Source organism: Strix aluco, chromosome 4, assembly GCF_031877795.1.
Source record: "Strix aluco isolate bStrAlu1 chromosome 4, bStrAlu1.hap1, whole genome shotgun sequence".
NCBI classification, from domain to species: Eukaryota; Metazoa; Chordata; class Aves; order Strigiformes; family Strigidae; genus Strix; species Strix aluco.
In genome coordinates this window covers 36,480,522-36,499,936 of record NC_133934.1, presented here as the reverse complement: position 1 = coordinate 36,499,936, position 19,415 = coordinate 36,480,522, and the positions used below count along the sequence as shown (strand labels likewise).

The window sequence follows — 19,415 nt, the reverse complement described above, 5'->3', positions numbered from 1 at the left end:
TACTTGATATGCAAAAGTAGTGGAATTATTTCCCTCTCCACCAGAGAAGAAAATTGCAGTAATATATTGGCTTTAGTTGTATCAGCTTCTGTGAAACTTAAAAGTGCATTACTGTTTGATAGTCTGTACATAAACTTCTCATCTTGCCCATTACGGGTAGCTCATTCAATCCAAAACTGTGGACGTTTTGTATATATGTTTTTTAAATCCTTTTGAAAGAGAGATTTTGCTTTAAAGGACCCCTTCCTCTCCCTGTTCTGTTGCTGTATAAGCAGCTAAGTTTCTCCAGGAATGCTGCAGTATTGCTAGGGGGAAGAAACATTGCTATATTGTAATTTGTCCTAAAATAAAGTAGGAGTGAGAACCCTGAGACAGGGATAGGAAATATCACTTAGTTTCAAGAAGTATCCTGGAGCAATGGTGCAGAGGACAAATTTGCTGTCTGAGCAGTAGGGTGGATTTTGGGGGGAAATTGTTTTAAACCTCCAGGATTCACACTAGCGTGAAATACAAATTTCATTACTATAATACAAATTTCAAATTTCATTATACAAATTTCATTCATCAGTTAACTTTTTATTCACTGTAATTTTATTAATCTCCTATGTAAAAAAATTCTAGTCAATTGGAAAACACAAATAACATCCTGTAACCAAAGTGGTAAATTGTGGAGCGTGAGTAGTGAGCCATTAGTACAATCTGAAGAAATGGCTAACAACCAACTCAGGCCAGAAAGTGTTCATTAAAAGGGTTTGTCAGGCACTGTGAAGAGAGTTGTATAGATTAGTTTTGATTTGCAAACTGCTCATGATTGGAAAAGGTGCTATAAATTGATGACCTTCCAGCTGTGATTTCTCTCTCTGCTTTCAAAATAAGTATGTATAGTGCCATTATTCAAGACTTACCATTTTTTAAAAAAATATTCTAACATGCTGTGCTCCTGTAGCTCCACAGACCGTAAAGGTTGTCTGCCACTACAGGGGCACCTTTGATTACAAAAAAGTAAGCGTCATGCAGCCATGTGGCTGTGATATTGTCACCTGAGACAGGCAAGCACATTGTGCCATACTAAGGGAGTGGATAAAACCTTTTTAATTCAGGTCAGTTCAGAGAGATAATAATTTACAGATGATGACAGGCTGTGCTGCATTACTTCCTCTCTCCTTTTCATTACTGCAAAGTTCAATCCTGTGCACTGTTCTGTGCTCAGCGGAAATACCCAGCCTCGTGTACTGGTAAATGTCTGTTCAGGTGTGCTTTTTTCCCCTTCTTTTTTCTTCATCTCCTCAAAAATTAATTGCAGTCGCATATAAAGTGAGTTGATCCTATCCAGCAGAAGACAGGAGAGCAGATATAAGTGAACTCTACAATCTGAACTTAAAATGGTGACCACAATGTTGTTCTAGCACTTTTTCTTCCTCTTAATACCAGCTTTTGGAGCATACCTCTAAAAGCAGTGGGTGTGGAAACCAGGGTAATTTTAGAGCACAGCTGTTTCTTCACTTAACAAATATGATATTTATCTCGTGAAATTGCTTAGCATAGGTGCGCAGGCAGAGTGCTTGATCTCAGTAAGAGATTCACAGGTGTGTTCTCATACATCTGGGTGTGAAATTAGCTTGATCATCCTTCAAATTATGCACCTGGATCATGAGTCATCCTGATATTTTTAACATTTACTCATTATTCTCTCCTCCCTCCCTCTCGTCCTTGCTTCCTAGTCTGAAATACCTCAACTGGTGAGTGAAATTTATCAGAATTTTTTTGTGGAAAGCAGAGAAATACCTGTGGAAAAATCCCTTTATAAAGAAATACAACAAAGTCTCGTCGGAAATAAAGGCATTGAAGTATTCTACAGAATTCAGGCAGATGTTTACGAAACTCTGAAGGACAGATACTACCCCTCATTCATTGTCAGTGATTTATACGAGAGATCAGTCAAGAAGGAAGACGAAAGAAGTTGTACTCAGCTAACTTCTGAGGACAAAGATGAAGTGGTGAGTCATATGGACAACTTCTTTCACTGTTATTTAAGGTGATCTGAAGATGATCCTGAGTAGAGCATATAGATATAGTAGCATATTCTGTCCTTGAGTTTTGGACTGCCTTTTTTTTTTTTTTTCCCCCATGTTCTATTTATAAATACCACCACCCCAGTAGTTTCATCAGGTAAACCTGGTATGTTCACAAGGTCTTTGAAACAAAATGGTACAAAATGACTACTTAAACTGTAAATTAGTTAAAGCAGATATTTCAGATTTCTAAGCCTTTCATATTCTGTATCTTTTGTTATGTTCCTTAGTACTGGAAAATGCATAGCTTACCTCATACAAGCTCAGCTGCTCTACATTTCAGTGAAGGAAACATCATCAGTAGATTTCTGTCTAGACATTGTCCCTGTCCCCCATGCATTTCCTAGGTACTAAATAGGTATTAAAAGTTGCACAAAAGAGGAGGAAAAGTAATTAAAAATATAATCTTAGTGCTTTTTTAATTATTTTATTGAATAAATTAATAGCCTATGTTGGAAGATAAAAATAACACTAGAACTGGAAATACTAAAACAGCGTATTCAAAATGTCATAAGCAATAACCCAGTGGTAGCTCTCTCGGGGCAGGATTTTTCAGTGGGTTTTCTAAATTGTTGATGTCAGGGGAACTTGTGATATGTTTACCTAAGAACATTTTGACAAGAGCATCCCTCAGACTAGTGAGCATCTTTCAGTCAGGCTGCTGCTTCAGATCAGCATCGATAGCTTCTTTTTACATGTGAACTTCCTCAGAACCACGGTGAAGTGGAATAGTTTGTCTAAAACTGGATCTAACTGGATAAATAAGCAGCAGAATGCAGAGGTGCTGATCTACATTCTGCCATTCAGAAACAATTTTTTTTATTTACAGCTTAAATATGATTTTCATTTCTGTAGGTGAGCTATTATAGTCTCCATAGTCTGCATATCATCAAATCTGCAGAGATGAGCCATGATAAGTAAATTATTTCCAATATGAACTTTTAGAGCTTTCTGAATTTTTCATTGTTTCTCCCTGTATTCTTTTCCTTGATAAAACATTCAAGACATGTTTTCTACTTTTCTCACTGCTAACTCAGCTATGTGTTAAGGGTAGTAGGTACTTCAAAGGCTCTCTGTCCTTGGCTTTGCAACAATTGGGACTTTGAAAGAAGACTGTTACTAGTTTTATCCAGAACTTTCTAAGTATTAAACATGTTTTTCAATCTCTTTTTATATAAAGAGTCTAACAGAGATAACTGTTTCTCTAAGAAAACTGACACACCATAGGGCTAGCCGTCCTCTGTCAGATAACATTTACTACAGCTGCTGGAAAAATTAGATTTTTGACATCAGCATCATCTGTCCTTCTGAGTCCTTGGATATATATGTGACAGATTTGAAGGCTGCATCTGCCCTGAAACCTTAAAGACTAATATATTGCCAAGTTTGCTTATATAGTTAAAGGGTTTTTGCATTTTTAACAACAAATTAAGTATGAAGTTGCGTATACTATTAGAGCATCTCTCAGAGCAATCCTAATGGCTCTGTGCCATGCTTCAGGGTCTTTGAGATGAAAATAAATTATAAGAAATTCTTTCTGAAGCTTCCAGTAGCCTTTCAAATGTTGGTGAAAATGCACTACTGACAAATAGGTTTGGGTTTTTTCCTCCCATGTATAGGAAACCACAGCTGAGAATTCTGATGTTTCCTGAGGGATCCATACTGTTAGCAAATACTAATTCATTTTGGTTTAGTTTGGGTTTTGGAGGTCAGTGTCCTTGCTTCCTGGGGTGCTGTGGGAGTTACCTATGTTAATTTTCTACAAATTTCATTGTTACACGTGGATAGGTAAAAAAGCCATCTAGTGTCCTCATGGAGGAGAGGACAAAAGGGTGAGCCCTGATTATACGTGAGAAAATCAAATCAGAAGATAGGAATTGGGGCAAGGCCAGACTCTGCTGGTTCTGCTGCACGTGGAACAAGCTCTTTCTTCTTCCTTCCAATCTGTCATCACTTTTCACTCCTGGAACAAACCTCCTTTAAAAGGTCATGAGTAGATGTAAATATACAGAAGCAAGCAGTGCCCGCATTCACCACTTTGAGGAAAGAGGGCCTGGTAGTTGCATCAGTGCTGTGTGTGTCAGATTGCTAAAATAAGCCCAAAGGCTGAGTTCTGCATCATGCACAGAAATGGAAGTCATTATCAGTTTAGCAATTGGAGGAAAATAGCACAATCCTTTATGATCTCAGCTTTGAGTGAGTTGGTTGTTTATTTTATAACTTTAGTAATTTGAATATGAGTATCTTGTAATTCTAGCATTTTTGTGATAAACCTAGTGATTCAGCAGTGGTTTTTGCTGCAAGTGTCTGAAATGTTAATGACAGAAAATTCATGTAGCCTTTCTCTGGGAGCAGAGCCTTACTAATTTGTAATTAATAGCAATTCTTTGATTACTAAAACCAAACTTCATATGAGAAGTCTTTTAATTCTTCAATCCTGAAAATAGCAGGTTTGATTCTTTTTGACCTCTGTGCTTCCCACAAGTATAAGGTTTTTTATTTTATGGTTCTGTTCAATAGTGTTTTGAATAACACTCAGTGTTGTTAATTATTATTATTTGTATTATTGTAGTGCCAGGAGACAACAAGCAGCTTCCATGAGCTGAGCTCTGTACACATGCTTGGAGTTAGGCTCTGACCTGAGGAGTTTACAGTCCATGCAGAATAGACAGAAGAAAGGATGTGGCATAGAGCTAATATTGTTTACAGGCAAATACAGAGCTGGAAAAGGGCATGGATTTCTTAGCCTAGGACTCCTGACTTCTGCATTATGTTACCCTCTCTTATGAAGATCACACTAAGGAGATTGATTATTGTTGCTACTGTATCTCTCCTCAGACTTTTTTTTTACTGAGATATAAAATACCACAGAATTTACAAGTAGGATAGTCTCCTTTAAAACTCACAGAATTTAGTAGAGTATGAGACTTCCTTCTGTTAGCTTTTTGTTAATTATATAAAGATACAGCTTACTTAGTGGGAATATCATTAAATAACACAGAACTCTTGTTCATGAGATTAGATTCATAGCTTCCCACTGATAAATTTAGATATATTCAGTCACAAGCAGACCTCAAATATCTTTGGCAATGGTAACATCATGGTGCTGTTTGCTGGATCTCAAGGTCTTCATGCCTATTTGGGGAAAGAAAGTAAGAAAGGGGAGGCTGAGGCAAATGCCAAAAGATATTAAAGAGAATGTCACTGAAAGGTGTGAAGTTTTCTATTTTTTTGCATGCCTGTAGTACACAAGATGGAAAAAGCTATTTGTTTGTCTGAATGAATGTAAGAAAGTGATTTATGAGTTTAGGGTAACGCATATGTGATTTTAACACATTTTTATTAACACTTCTAAAAACAGCAGTAAAATCTGTTTATGAAGAGAAAGGACTTGGTTTAGATTGTTATGCAGGCTGATAAATCTGTTTTGTGAAGATCTGTGGGAGGCAGGAGTGTTTGTTAGAACTGGTGGTGTTCTGTTGTTTTGTTCCTGTCTTTCCCCCCCTTCTCATTATCTTTCAGCTCAGAGCTAAGTATTTGCTTTTCTATCTGGCTGTGAATATCATTCATGACTACTAAGCTGTTGTTGCTTTTAAAATAAACTTTGATTCTCCCTCTCATTTACACTAAAACCTTAGCTTGAAGGTCATTTTACACAGTTGGCAAGAGTTGCCGGAGCTGTAGTATAAATGGTAATGAGGCTTTGTGTGAGGTGGTTGTTCGGTTTGGTTTTGTTTTGGTTTTTAACAGACTTACGTTTCATGATGGATCTTATGGTTGGAATATCTGTTAGAATCTGTTATACCTACACTTCCATCTATATCAAGAAGTGTTCTTACATGTAAAATGCTTATGGAACAAACAATAACTGTCTCCTTTTTCATATTAATGATGCAGTTACTCCCATCCTCTATTTCTAGAGCCAAGGTTGTGAAGAAGCTACTGAAGAATGCAGCACAAGAATTAATGAGCAGGCCAGTTATGCTGTAAATAAACTTCGCCAGCTAAATGACAAGCTTGAGTATAAGAAACAGGCTCTAAATTCCATATGTAATTCACCAAAACCCGACAAAAAGGTTTGTACCTTTAGTGTCTTCAGTCTTTTTTTAATATATATGTATATAATGTATACACTTGTGCAATATCCATTTGTCTCAGGCTGGTTTTGGACAGGTCAGATTGCTGTTTCAATCAGCCTGTTATAGAAAGTGAAATCAGAGCTTAGTTTTAATGGTTCGTTTTTTCCTTTTTTTTTTTTTTTAAAGCTATTGTAACTAACATTGCAAATATGATTTATATTGTTTTGTTTGTTATAGAATAACGACCTCTTTCCCAGTGGTCTTGCTGCTTTGTCCGTGGCAAGCAGTGTTTCTTCCTTACATCTCTACCCACCTGTATCTGTGTATTTATGGCAGCTTGTTTCGTGTCCCTGTTGCATCTGCAACACTGCAGGGGAGGGATGTGCTAGGTAACTTCTGCTCCCTCTGCTGGCTTTGCTGTGGCACAGCACAATTTCATGATCTCTACAGTTGTGACTGGCTTGCTCAAATAAAAGGGGAAAAAAAACCCCAAACCTATAAAAGTGACTAATTTCCTTTATAAGGAGCTAGAAGAAATCTTCAGGGCACACTTTCATCAGACTGAAAATTCTGAGGAATATTAAACTTCGTCTCTCTGGGCTTGGATTAAAAGAAACTTTTAAAAAAAAGTCTTTTTCTCTTTGCAGAGTGCAACAGTTAAGCAATCTAAGAACACATTCAGGCAGAAGGAAGTGATTTGCATTTGGCTTAGGCCAACTCATTTGCATTTGGCTTAGGCCAACTCATTTGCATTGCTACCAAGGATGATATTACAGGACTGTTGTTCATATGCAACTGGGTCAAGCTTTTCAGGTGTAGGGAGACTGGCTGCAAATGGTAGATGGTGAGTGAGACGAACAAGTAGTCAAGGCATCTCCCTAAAATGGCCTTCTGCGAGGGATGGCAAAAATGTACCTGGGCATTAGCCATTGCTCAGGATCTGGGTTCCTTGTGCATTCGTTCCTTCACTCAGGGTGAGTGCTAAGATGCTGGTCTGAATGGAAGTTGACACCCCAGTCGTTCTCTGCTGCCCCAGCTGTGGGGATAGCCACCACTAAGAGGAAAATGCAGACAATAGTGTTTGAGGCCACCCTGGCTAGCTTTATTCCCTCTGTCCCTTCCTCATCTTCCTTCTGCCAGAGGTTACTGAAGACAACTGGAAATGTTTCTGCAGCTGTTCTGGGGTATCCTGCTCACAGCTGCTCCACTCTGTGTGTGGCCTCAGCTGGCAGAAGATACCTCTTATTTGTCATCCAACCACTACTGTTAGGAGTGGTAAGGGCACAGCTGTGTCCCTTTCTTTTTTTCTTTAATGTCTGTGTTACTGCAGTAACATTTATCTGTGGCGCTTTTAAATGGATAGTTAGGGTTGACAGTGTGAGAGTGCGTTGTCACAGGGACTTTATTTTTTTCTCCTCCGGATGTGACAGAAAAATTTGGTTCTTGGTCATATGAAGTAAAAAATATTACTAAAAATTCCACAGTTTTGTGACATATGAAGTGGAATGTCACAGACATTTTGTATTAAATTCTTTAACCTCAAGCCGTTCCTGGGTTATTTTCTCTTTTTGAAAAGCCTTTGCTGTGAAACCCATACAAAACATGTATGTACATCTTTAAGTGGCTTCTAGCACTGTGCAACTCAGATGCCAGTCAGTCAAGGAAGAAAACTCCTCATTTGAGTTGCATGTGGAAAGCTGCTAGTTTTAAAATAAAAATGCTCTATAGGGAGAAGTCTTATGTCAATTCTTTCTGTGGATTAAGAAAGAGTAGCAAAGATGACATGAAAAGATGACAAGCAGTCTCGGGCAATGCCTCTGATGTACAAGGCCCACTGCCATAGAAGATCACTTGATCTGTGGAATTCTGTGACTGTGGTGCCACCTTTGGTGTGTGTTTCACACCCGAAGCCCAGTGGCTGTCTCCCTTGGGACTCTGAGGGCAGTCTCATGCTATTCTGTGCAACCACAGTAAATGTGCAGGGACCCCATTCTTTCTAGAGTTCAATCTTGTCATCCTCAGTAGCAAAGCAAAACCTTAACGTTCTCCACCCAGAACACTTTCTAGTGCTTGCTGAGCCTTATTTTCAAACAAAACTGTGCGACATAATCATTGAAATTAAATGGGACTTTACTGAACGGAAGAGTGCCTCCGACTCTTGTCGGGAATTAGGTGGAAGTTGGAGGAGTTTTATGTTAACTCATTCGGATCTTTTGTATTTCCAGTGGACCTGTACCAGGAGCAAACATAAAACTCACTTTGAGAAATTGTAAGAGGTGCTCTTATAACCAGCTAGATTTTAAGTTAAAATTTGCACCATAAACAAAAAGAGTTAGAAGTACAAAACAGGTACTAAACAAAAGTGGGTGTGCTTGTGTATGTGTGAGTTAGGCCATACCATTTGTTTCTTTAGCATTATAGTTTTAATTTTTTTTCTTTGATATGAAAAGTACTATATAACTAGACATTTATATGTCGCATTCAAATGGATGTACCACTTGTATGTTCCCTTTGCATTCTTGAGAAATAATAGCTATATTCTTTCTATACCTAAGCTCTTGGGGAGGCAGGGATTGTACCCTTTCTAAAGTAGTGGGTTTTTCCCTGTATCTTTTTTCTCCTAAAATATTCTTTGTCTTTGAAAATATTTACATATTTGAAACAGAATAGTAAAATGGATCCCGTATCATTATAAAGTCGCAGTGTTTGTTTTATAAGTGTAGCAGCTATTTATTTATGATGAAACTTACCAGTTCTTCTGTATTTATCAATTGTTCCTGGATGCCGCTTATAGGAGTCCATATAAGGTGACTGCACAGCAAGCTGTATAGTAAATAAAATACAAAATTATTCTGAAGGCTAAATATATGCTAGAAGGTTGTTATATAGCTGTCGTGTAGATAATATTTCACATCTTACATGAGGCAAAAGTTCTGAAAAAAAATTACTGTAGCTCTGTAGAATATACCTCTCATGATGCAAGTCATACAACAAGGCTTATAAATCTGACTGTGGTATATCATATTTTTTTAAAAAAAGTGTTAGCTGCTTTTGCTGTGTTTCTAATGTCACATCTTAAGTATGCTTCCACCTTTTCTTGTCATACTGTCTCCTGGTAGTATGTATGGTTACTTATTTCTTTACTGATGTGACGAGATACACTATTTCTCCTTTCTGAGATTATGACAGTGAGCTATACCTTGATGAGAGCATCTTTTTAAACATGCACTTTCAAAAATAATAAATCCTTCCCTTTCCAAAACTAAATCGAATTAAGTGGTAACTTCCTGAGTGATTGTTAATACAGCTAAGTTCCTAGAAATGAAATCTATTCCCAGGTTCTTCAGACAGTAATTGAAATTTCAAGTTTGTATAAAACATATAATGTGTAATATATAATCCTATCTAAAGTGCCTTTTATGCTGATCGTGTGATAGTAGCATGTCCTTCTAACTTGTTTTTTATTTTCATATCGGGGTTGACCTTTAAGATTCCTGTGTATTCTGGAAGTTTATAAGAGACATCATAGATGCTCTCACAGTTTTTTTTCCATGTGAATTGGTCTTTCTCTCCCTTCTTTTGAACTTTTCTCCTTTCTGAATAGTGTCTAGACTAGACACAACTAGGCATGTTGCACAAGCTTTTTCCTACCAATTGTAATCAAAAAACTTTCCTGTGCAGATTGTTTCTAAGCTGAAGGATGAAATTACTCTGATGGAGAGAGAGCACAATGACCTTCAGCTGCACATTGCAAGAACGGACTGGTGGTGTGAGAATCTTGGCATGTGGAAAGCCTTCATTGTCTCAGGCGAGGTATAATTTTTTTCTATGGCTTTTTATCTTCTGGGTCAGTTCAAACTTGCATGAAGAGAAGAATAAAAACCTGTATGTACTTTCCTTATATCTTTGTGCATACTGTGTATACTTCATATTTACTTGGGGGTGGGAAAGGAAACCCTAACCTCTTCTGAACTTCTCTGTTTCCCCAGTGACTACTGCAGTGCATATACAATATTTCTAGTCCTCAGACACTGTTGTAATGGAGTTATAAAAATACCTGCATGTACATGAACTGATACTGGCACTGGGTAAAGTAATTTGCTATCTTAGGGGCATTGGTTTTCATGAGAACTGTCTCTTGTTATATTACCATGCTAGCACACTTGGGTGCATTTGGGTCTCTGCTATGTCTCAAAGACGCAGTACTTAAACTTTTTGTGTTTTTATTATTATATTTAATGGCAGTACAGTTTCAAGCAGTTAGAATACCCAGAAAGAAAGTGCTTTAAATCTGTGAGTAAGTTGAAGGAGAAGTTAAGTTTTTTCTTTTTTTCTTTCTTTTATTTTTTTTTTTTGTGTGTGTCTTGTTCTGCCCTTCCATTTGGGTGTGGGTAGACAATTGTAGAATGAATGTAAAATGTAATGGTAACAAAGTACTACCATCTCATGGCTTTCTATTAATGCTTGCTATGAAAAGAACCCAGTAAATGCTTGTTATGTAGTAACTGTAGGCTCACGCTGTACGTAAGCAATCTTCCGGACAGCATCACTTCAGAGAATTAAAGATTAATTGGATCTCTACTTTTGTAAGGAATGGAGTTTGTAGATTTGAATAAGGTGAAAAAATAGCTTGTCTTACTCATTTAAATATCTTGGAATATAGCATGTTTATGCTCAATGAAAGTTAAGGTAATTAGCTGCCTGTGAATTGAGGAAAATGATGTGCCTGATATGCCTTCTGCATGGTCTTTCTATGTTTAAAAGGGAGTTTTAAGGGACTTCTTTTTTTAACAGCAGTCTGGTTAGCCCCTATATCACTGCTGCATAGCTTGGGTGGGCTGTTTCAAAGATCTGGTCTGACTGAAGGAAGTTTCTAGTGAGTCATACAGTTCTTTGCTGCTTTAATGACTGGGCTGATTTTTGTTAATGTTTAATCATTCCTGATGGATGTCTGGACCAGCTCTTAGTGCTTCTAAGAGGTGATTCAATGGCTTTCCTTGGCAGCTTGTTGCTTTACTGATCTGTTATTACAGTTTTTGCTAATGTTAAGTTTACATTTTACCTTCTGCAGCTAGTAGCTATAGCTTCTGGAAACTATTTAATAATTTTTGTTCCTCTTTTGTTTTTGCAATATTTCATGGAATGTTTTTTACTGTTACCACACCGCGCACCCCGGTAAGAGGTGCTTACCTTTGGTGTGTGTCTTTTAGTTTTTATTAATGGATGTAGTTGTGTCAACATCCTTGTTCATATCTCTATCCACTTCGGGACTTTGTGCCTCATAGGGAGAAGGTAGAAATCTTTGCCCTTTGTGGACTAGGTGTTTATGGCATGCTAGTAGACAGTAAATTCTGAAATAATTAATCTTTACATTGTCTTGAGGCTATGGAGTTACTGCCAATGCAAAAAACCCCAATAGTCTCAAGCCTCTTTGTGTACTTGAGCGCTCATTCTGTCTTTGCCAGGTCAGTAGCAGTGAATAACCTGAAAGGCTGAGGAAGGGGACTAAGAAGGGGCTGAGGAGGAGACTTGTGGAAATGCCATCCTAGGGCCTAATTCTGAGAGCCCTTGCCAGTGCTGTGAAACAGGGCTGAGACTATCACATGACCTTTGGACTTGGAAAACCAAACCAGAGCATAAATGTTAAGTTTATGCTCATGAAGAATCAGAGCTGGAAGAGGGTTAGGATGGTTCTCAGAAAGAACTGGATGATTTTTAGGATGGGAGTAATAGAAGTGCGGTGAAATCTTACAGCATGGCACACAAGGTTTGGCATTCAGCAGGAACTCTGGGCTCCTGCTCTGACCTGCTGGAGCACCTTCTGGCTGGAAGCAGTAGGTATGCTGGTAGCTTGTCAGATGTGCAGTTTGTCTTGTGTGGGCTGCAGATGTGAAAAAAGCAGATGCAGCCCTCAAATATATGAGGAGAGAGAGGAATTTCCATTTGAGATGAAGTGTTACAGTTGCTCTGCAACTGCTGGGCTGTTGTGTTTGAGAAGGGTGGATTTGAGTGGATTGAATGAGGAACTTCTCCCATGAGATGTGATTTTGAAAACACTTTCATGTGCTTAGCTTAGCAAAAGAGAGCCTCAGAAGAATAAAGCTGTCTATAAAAACACATCAATAAGGATAAAGGTAAAGGAGGGGTGAAAAGTTGTTGGAACAAATGGGAAATGAGTTTGGAAATTGAAAGGAAGCTTCCAGTGACCAGGGTGAGGGTCTAGAGCAGACTTTTAGTGTAACAGGGATGGAAAAAAAAAATTGTTCACAAGTTTGAATTCATTCATTATAGCACTTGCATGAGATGATGCCTGTTACAGCAAAGGACTAGGTCTCCTGGTTTAGAAGACCCCCTAAAATCCCATTTTTCTGTGTGTTTTCCTGTTGACACATTAATTTGGAAAAACAAATGCACAAGTACTTAAGTTGGTCAAAAATTTTGCTTCCTTAAGAAGATATGAGGCTATTTGAAGGAAGTTGTAACATGTTTCCATCTAGTAATTAGAATTTAAATGATTTTGCATATGGATCCTAACTTGAAAGCAGGAGGAGTACTGAGTTCTTCCATTTTAAGAATGTCCTTCCAGAGGAATGACTGTCTCCTGACAATTACAGTTCAGATGACCCTGTGCACATGCAAATCCCTGCCCTGGGGACGAATGTGTAATGGAGAATGATACCTGTGACTCAGATCAGCATTTTCAGCACTGATTTCCCAGTTTTCAAAAGTGGCTGCTGGGAGGTGTTTTTGAGTCACCTACAAACACAAATCCAATCTAGCTCTGGGGTAGACAGGACAGGGACTGTCCCAGGAGATCCCAGTCCCTCTGTGCCAGGTCCCTCTGACCTACATTTTGGAGGCTATTCAAGCATGTCTTTGTGCAGTAGTGTGGTGGGAGAAAGGCAGTTCCCCAAATAGATGCACTGGAAACAAGGCACGTTTTCAGATATTTGAGGTGGTCCTTTTATTCTGTCCAGGTGCTGCTGCAGGCTTTTTTAGAGAGGTGTGAAACCTAGGCCTCAGATTGGATTTCCCAGTAGTCCATGTGCAGCTTTAGGAGTGCATTGCAGGGAATATTCTCTATGTACAGCTCTGAACAGCCATAAAATAAGAAAATACATTTTAGCTGTGTGTGTTATACAGCGGTGATGTAGCCGCACATCAGGTTTCTCAGAAAATGTGTCATAATTATATTAATTTAAAGTTTATTCTTATCCTAATTAGATTAGTTAAATATTCCTTAAAAAAAACAACCAAAAAGCTTAACAGTTATTACTTTCCTCAAAACGATTGTGTGAGAGTTGTATTTATAATTACCTTTCTGTTATTTGCATGTATATTAAGACAAGCATTTGAGAGTTTGGCTTGGCCAAAACCAGCTATGTATTTCATGTGTTTCCCTTACTTGCCTTTCATTATCTATTTAGCTGTCTCCTTAAAATAAGTAAACAAAAATTTGTTACCATTAGGACATAAAGGTGTAATTCTGGGTGGCTCATCAAATTAAGAAATAACATAGTCACACTGCTGCCGTTGTCTCAAGAAAAATCATGTAACTTCTTTGCTGTAGTTTTCCCATTTGCACAACGTTTAATCACTCCTCCTTCCTCTGGCTGTTGTGTAGCTCAATTCATTAGTATTTTTGTAAAGTTTTGAGCCCCTCAGAAATAAGCACTGCATGGATACCACATGGTCTGTGCATGCAGAATAGCTCAAATGAGCAGAGAAGTTACTCGGAGACAGCACCAGCTGCCACAGGGCCCAGCTGCAGAGCTGCTGTGCCTGACGTGTGGGTGAGCCTCGGCACAAGCACTGGGAAAGGAGGGTGGGAAGAATGGGAGAACAGTCAGGAAAATGCAGACGGGACAGATGGAGTATTGGTACGCAGTCAGAAAGCTACATGGTAGGTACCTGAAAAATGGAAATAACACACGCAGCTGTTTGAAGAAGACATTTCAGGGTGATTTGATTGCTGATGGACAGGATTGCAAAGCTGTACGTAAAGTGTAGTAGTGGCTAGCTCGAAGCCTGATCCAGGACTGACATAGCATTTAGGGTAAAGTTTAGTCCATTAAAGGTATTGCTCCATGTGTAGCCTTCAAACTGAAAGAGAAGCGTGGGGCAGTGATGACAACTGAATTTGCAAGCCAGTCATCTGGCAGCCCAAATGTTCCACTGTTTGCTTTCAAAGTAGAATAGCTTATCTGTTGGTTTCTTCCCCACAAGGTTTTAGAAGAGAATGGAGAACAAGTGCCCTGTTACTCTGTCATGGTGAGTTTACAAGAAGTTGGTGGGGCTGAAACTAAGAACTGGACTGTTCCCAGGAAACTCAGTGAGTTTCAGAACCTACACCGGAAACTCAGTGAGGTACGGATCTCGCTTAGGGGAGGGAGAAGGAGCAAATTGCTAAAATTTGTCAGATTGAAGCTTGGAGAAGGGAAAACCAGATAAAAATGTAATATTGCTGCTTTTTATGCCAGCCTTTTGGCTTTTAGCCTTTTAGAGCTAGTTTTCTATCTGCATGTTTCTGGCCTCCACCAGATGCTTATAAAACTTGTTTATAATTTTGTTGTTCTTGTTCTTAATAATGAATGTTTACTGGACTACCCCAGTGTCAAAGTGGTATATGCTCTGCACTGTCATGCAAGAGCCTGCTTTAAAAACTAGATTTTTGTCTCTGGCTTCCAGGGAGCTATTAGAAGACACAGCTTTTGGGGCCAGAGAAGGTTTCCTTTTACAGTACTTTAACCTTTCTGCCCAGTAAAGGATAAATAATGATGGTGGTGTGAAGGGAAGGGGTTTAGATGTGTCAGCCCATAGTGGGTAAGGGAAGGTGTTTTTCAAGGTGCTGAGAGGGTTGTGGAAGGGAGATTAGTGTCTTCGTTTCTGTTCTAACTACTCTGTGTTTTTCTGCACATGTATGTTAAGTGAGCTCTCCTTTCTCTTACACAGTGTTTTCCATCATTAAAGAAAGTTCAGTTGCCTTCTCTCAGCAAGCTGCCCTTCAAATCCATAGACCAGAAATTCATGGAGAAATCCAAGAACCAGCTTAATAACTTTCTGCAGGTAAGAAAACAAAGACAAAAACAACAGATGTCTAAACGGGAGAATTGAATCATGCCTCTGGAGTGGATCTTGTCTCTCCGTTGACTGAAGAGAGAGCCTGGAACAAATAGGTCAGATGTAAGGTTTGACGCTATAAATGTCAAAGTTGTCTAAAATGTCTGAAGTTGAGATGAATTTGGCTGATAGTAACCATTCTCTAGTCATAAGTTAATGTAAACTTTGATTAATTAAGAAATAGTAAATAATGAATCCTGTAATTACCACTTTTAACTACAACACTTCATAACAAATTTCTTATGAATTAGGACGTTTTTTTATTTAAAAAGAAAGTTGTAAGATTAAAAACTTTAATCTTACTAGTTCTAACACTTTAGAACTAACTTCCTAAAGTATCTTTGATGTATCTTTGAGACATGGATTTTTTTTCTCACTCTACCTCTGAGCCATGTCTTAATCAGTTTTATTGGATGGCTTGACACATCTTGTTCCTTAATAAGAAATATTTAATTGATGTGCTGTTTCTGTCATTACTTTTCTTTCATAGAAATTGCTCTCTGATGAAAGACTCTGCCAGAGTGAAGCACTTTACGCCTTCTTGAGCCCTTCCCCAGAGCACCTCAAAGTTATTGATGTGCAAGGAAAGAAATCGTCTTTTTCGCTCTCCTCATTTCTAGAACGACTTCCTGGTGATTTGTTTTCTCATCAGGAGGTAAGTGGTAGAAAAGTAATCTTCCCAAATTTAATTACTTATACAATTTAAGCACGGAGAGCCGTTAATATAATGTATGTGAGTGGCAGGTAATATTGGAAGTCATTTCCAGAGGTGGATTTTAATTTACTGTAGGTGAACAAAGAGTCAGAAATAAGAGCTGTCTATGAATTTAAAAGTTGTTTATTAGTACAATAAGTTTCCTGCCCTTTGATAAATATATATAGGCAAATGTGTAACCTATCACAAATAAATGAATTGCAGTCCATGCGGGATTATTTATTTTTTATAGCAGAATTCCCCACTTTTTGTGCTCTTGACATGCATATTTCAGAGGGTTTTTGACAGGTAAAAATAGTTCTCTCTTAAGAAGCTTCTCTTGGCTGGGAACAGCTGTGTGTCCTTAATAATTTCTGGACAACTTCTGAAGCAAAGCTAGTATTGACAAAGAATTCTGGCAAATGGTACAGGCTCATTGAGGGAATTTTCAAACACAGGTGGGAGCCCATGGGGAAAAAACAGTTGAAGAATTTGATACTAATCCGTAAAAAACCCATTGTCTTCCAAAATGCAGTGACGAATAGATTAGTGACTAAAATACCTCATCGACTAAAATTGACCATAATTCCATGGCTCTCTATTCTGTGTGGTTCATGTTGCAGATATGCAGCTTCCAAGGAGCTGTTTCTATTCCCCTTTTTAATTATATGTTATATTAAATAATTCTTTTCTTACATGCTGTAGTTGTCTGCAATGGATTGGCCTTCTGCAGCATAAATGGAGTTTGAGGAACTTGTACAGTTCTAGTCTGTTAATAGGCAAAAAGGTGGTCATGCATCTCTCAGGAATAAGAGAATCCTATATATTTTCATTTTTCAGAATTGCACTGTATTTGCACCTAGATGCTGAATGCATATGTCTCGTTTCAGAGTAATAAATGTAAAGAAAGTTTGAGAAACTAATTTTACACTTCGATAACAGTTCTAAAAACAAAAATGCGTTCACTAAAATGACTGTTTGGTAGAAGTAGCATAGAAGCATAAAGTTATTTGTATTTCACTATTTAATTGAAAAACATCCTTCAGAAAAAGGAAGACTGCATGTATATTGTATTTACTGGAGTGTGTAGGAGGATAGTTAGGAAATACGGGAGAAGTAAAGGGAGTTTGTAATGAGAGTGCATGAGAGAGGAGAGAGAACAGAGAAATGAAGCAGAAATGAAGCAACTGGTACTGAAAAACTGAAGGAAGTCGAGCAAAAATGTGACAAGAGAGGAGTTGGAACATGGCTTCTTATTCAGTTTAATAATATTTACTTGTTACTTGTGGGACAAGGAGCTTAATTATAGCTAGACCATATTATACCAGGCACTGTGCAAATGCAAAAATCATCCTACTCCACATCCACCTTCCCTCTCCTCTCCCCTCCTTTCCTAAGCTTAAACATAAGATGAGGCAACAGAATACAGATGGAGGGAAGTATAAGAAACTGTTAGACTTCTGAATCAGTATGGCAAGCATTTGTCATAGTTTAAAAATAATGATAAAATTAAGTGGAGGGAGGGGAATTGTGAGGTGGTCTGGGATCAGCTCTGATTTTTCCTGAACACCCTTGTCTTTCAACATGACCTTTAGATGAGCTCAGTCTTGCCCAGTGATAGCAGTTTGGATAATTTACTAAAGCAGTTAGGGTTAAATGATTTGGTACAAGGTCATTAATGGAGTTAGTTGTGTTAAACCACACATTATAAAGCTGTTACAGTTGTGTTCTATTTGAACGAAGAATTCCTAGTTTAGTTTGTATTTTGGACTTTGTAGAAGTGAATGCTCTTGTGCAGCTCTGTCTTTGCCTTTTATGTCTCATTTCACATTTTTCAAATATGTGTTAGAGAAACAATATTACTTGAGTGCTGTTTTCAAGATTAGGTATTGCCGCAATTTCAGATCTCTCCTACATACAGCTCCTTGGACAGGGCTAGCTTTAGAACATATTTCTGAGCTGTCAAGGCCAAAACCAAATCAGAGGAAAAAATGCAGTTGATGCCATCTATAGGAAAGGCTTTTTGGTATATGAAGTGCTAATGGATAGAAAATACATGGTGGTGTAATAATTTACACTTCTCATTGCATTTTCTAAATGATAGGGGAGTTAACTGAACACCAGAAAAACAGAGCAGGGACCTTGGAATAGTCATCAGGTTTACCCTTCTGCTCCAAGCAGACTCAGCTGCACTGGCAAAATTCTTGGCACATGTTTGACTGATGTGTTTTTTTAAACCTCTGATAGTTGGTGTTCTCTAGCCAAGCAAGGCAGTGTATTCCAGTGCCAGCTATCTTCGTGGTTAGAAACATTTCCTTACTGTCCAACCTAAACATTCCTTCCTTTAGCCAGCTAGCTCTTGTCCTGTCTGCAGCAAACACAGAACAGTTTGGGTTAGGATCATCTCGGTTATCAGGAGTTACTACTTTCCTTTTGTCTTTTATTATTTTATTTCTTAGACTGAGCAGCCACAATTTCTCCTAGTTTTTGTTAGGTTATGTTTTATTTAGTTCTTAAGGTTTTTCTCTGGACTTACTTGATTATCCATATTTTCCTTGAAAATATGGTGACTAAAATTTGAAACCTGATGCTTTCACTAGGTTTGCCCTTTCCCATGTATGAAAATAATTTTTATATCTATATGTGTATGTATGTGGTACAAACGGTGTTCGTGCTTAAACATCATGGTATTACACTGGCCTTTTCCACAGCAGTATGGCCCTGGGATATTTTTCTGTAGTCTTATCAGTATGAATTGTTCCATTTCCTGTATTTATACAGTGAGTTATTGCTGCTTTGTATCTGTCTTTATCAAAGTGCACCCTCTGGGCTTAACGACAAATTCAGTAAGCTCACGGGCAAATTCAGTAAGCTTATTTTCTGTTCTGTGGCCCAAGTGGTTAATGAAAATATAGAATGATGTCTACCATGAAAAATCAAGTAAAACATAGTTTCTTGAATAATTAAAATAATGAAGGGCCAAGAAGCCTGTTGACCAGAGGAAGATAGTGAGCAGGACTGGAGTTTGCTCTAGACTGTGTCCCTGGAAAAAACTCTGTTCATCGTCAGTGAATTTGTGTGCTTGTGTGGTAAGATGGGTAATGATTTGTGGTTTCCTTGTGTGGCATTTCTTGTCAGTATGGTGTGGCTTTTTGTTCCCTGCCCTCAGTCACAGCTTAGCCTAACATTGGCATAAAGCTTTAAAAGCTGGAGACTCATCAAGCTGTGGAAGTTGATAAACAGGGGAGTCTATGTGGATGTTCACGGTGCACTTCAGTGCTATGGGCTGGTTTTCTTTTGTTTTTCTGGTTACAAGGAGAGAAGCAGCATCTCGAGCAGTGCTTGAGGAAATGACAGATGTGACACAGGAAGTGAAGGGTACAAGATATGTAAGTGTTGGAATATGCAACACTGTGGATTTACTTATTTATAGACAACTGTGCAGTGCTG

The 19,415-nt window shown here is 38.2% G+C and overlaps 1 protein-coding gene across 1 annotated transcript in view; it reads left to right on the top strand.

Annotated features, from left to right (window-relative positions):
- SNX25 (sorting nexin 25) overlaps positions 1-19,415 on the top strand; it is an 85,136-nt gene that overhangs the window by 57,660 nt on the left and 8,061 nt on the right. The window contains exons 9-14 of the mRNA XM_074822731.1: positions 1,722-1,997; positions 5,993-6,148; positions 9,833-9,964; positions 14,378-14,518; positions 15,104-15,217; positions 15,762-15,926. Of these exons, the coding sequence (XP_074678832.1) occupies positions 1,722-1,997; positions 5,993-6,148; positions 9,833-9,964; positions 14,378-14,518; positions 15,104-15,217; positions 15,762-15,926 (984 nt within the window). The remainder of the gene's footprint in view (positions 1-1,721; positions 1,998-5,992; positions 6,149-9,832; positions 9,965-14,377; positions 14,519-15,103; positions 15,218-15,761; positions 15,927-19,415) is intronic.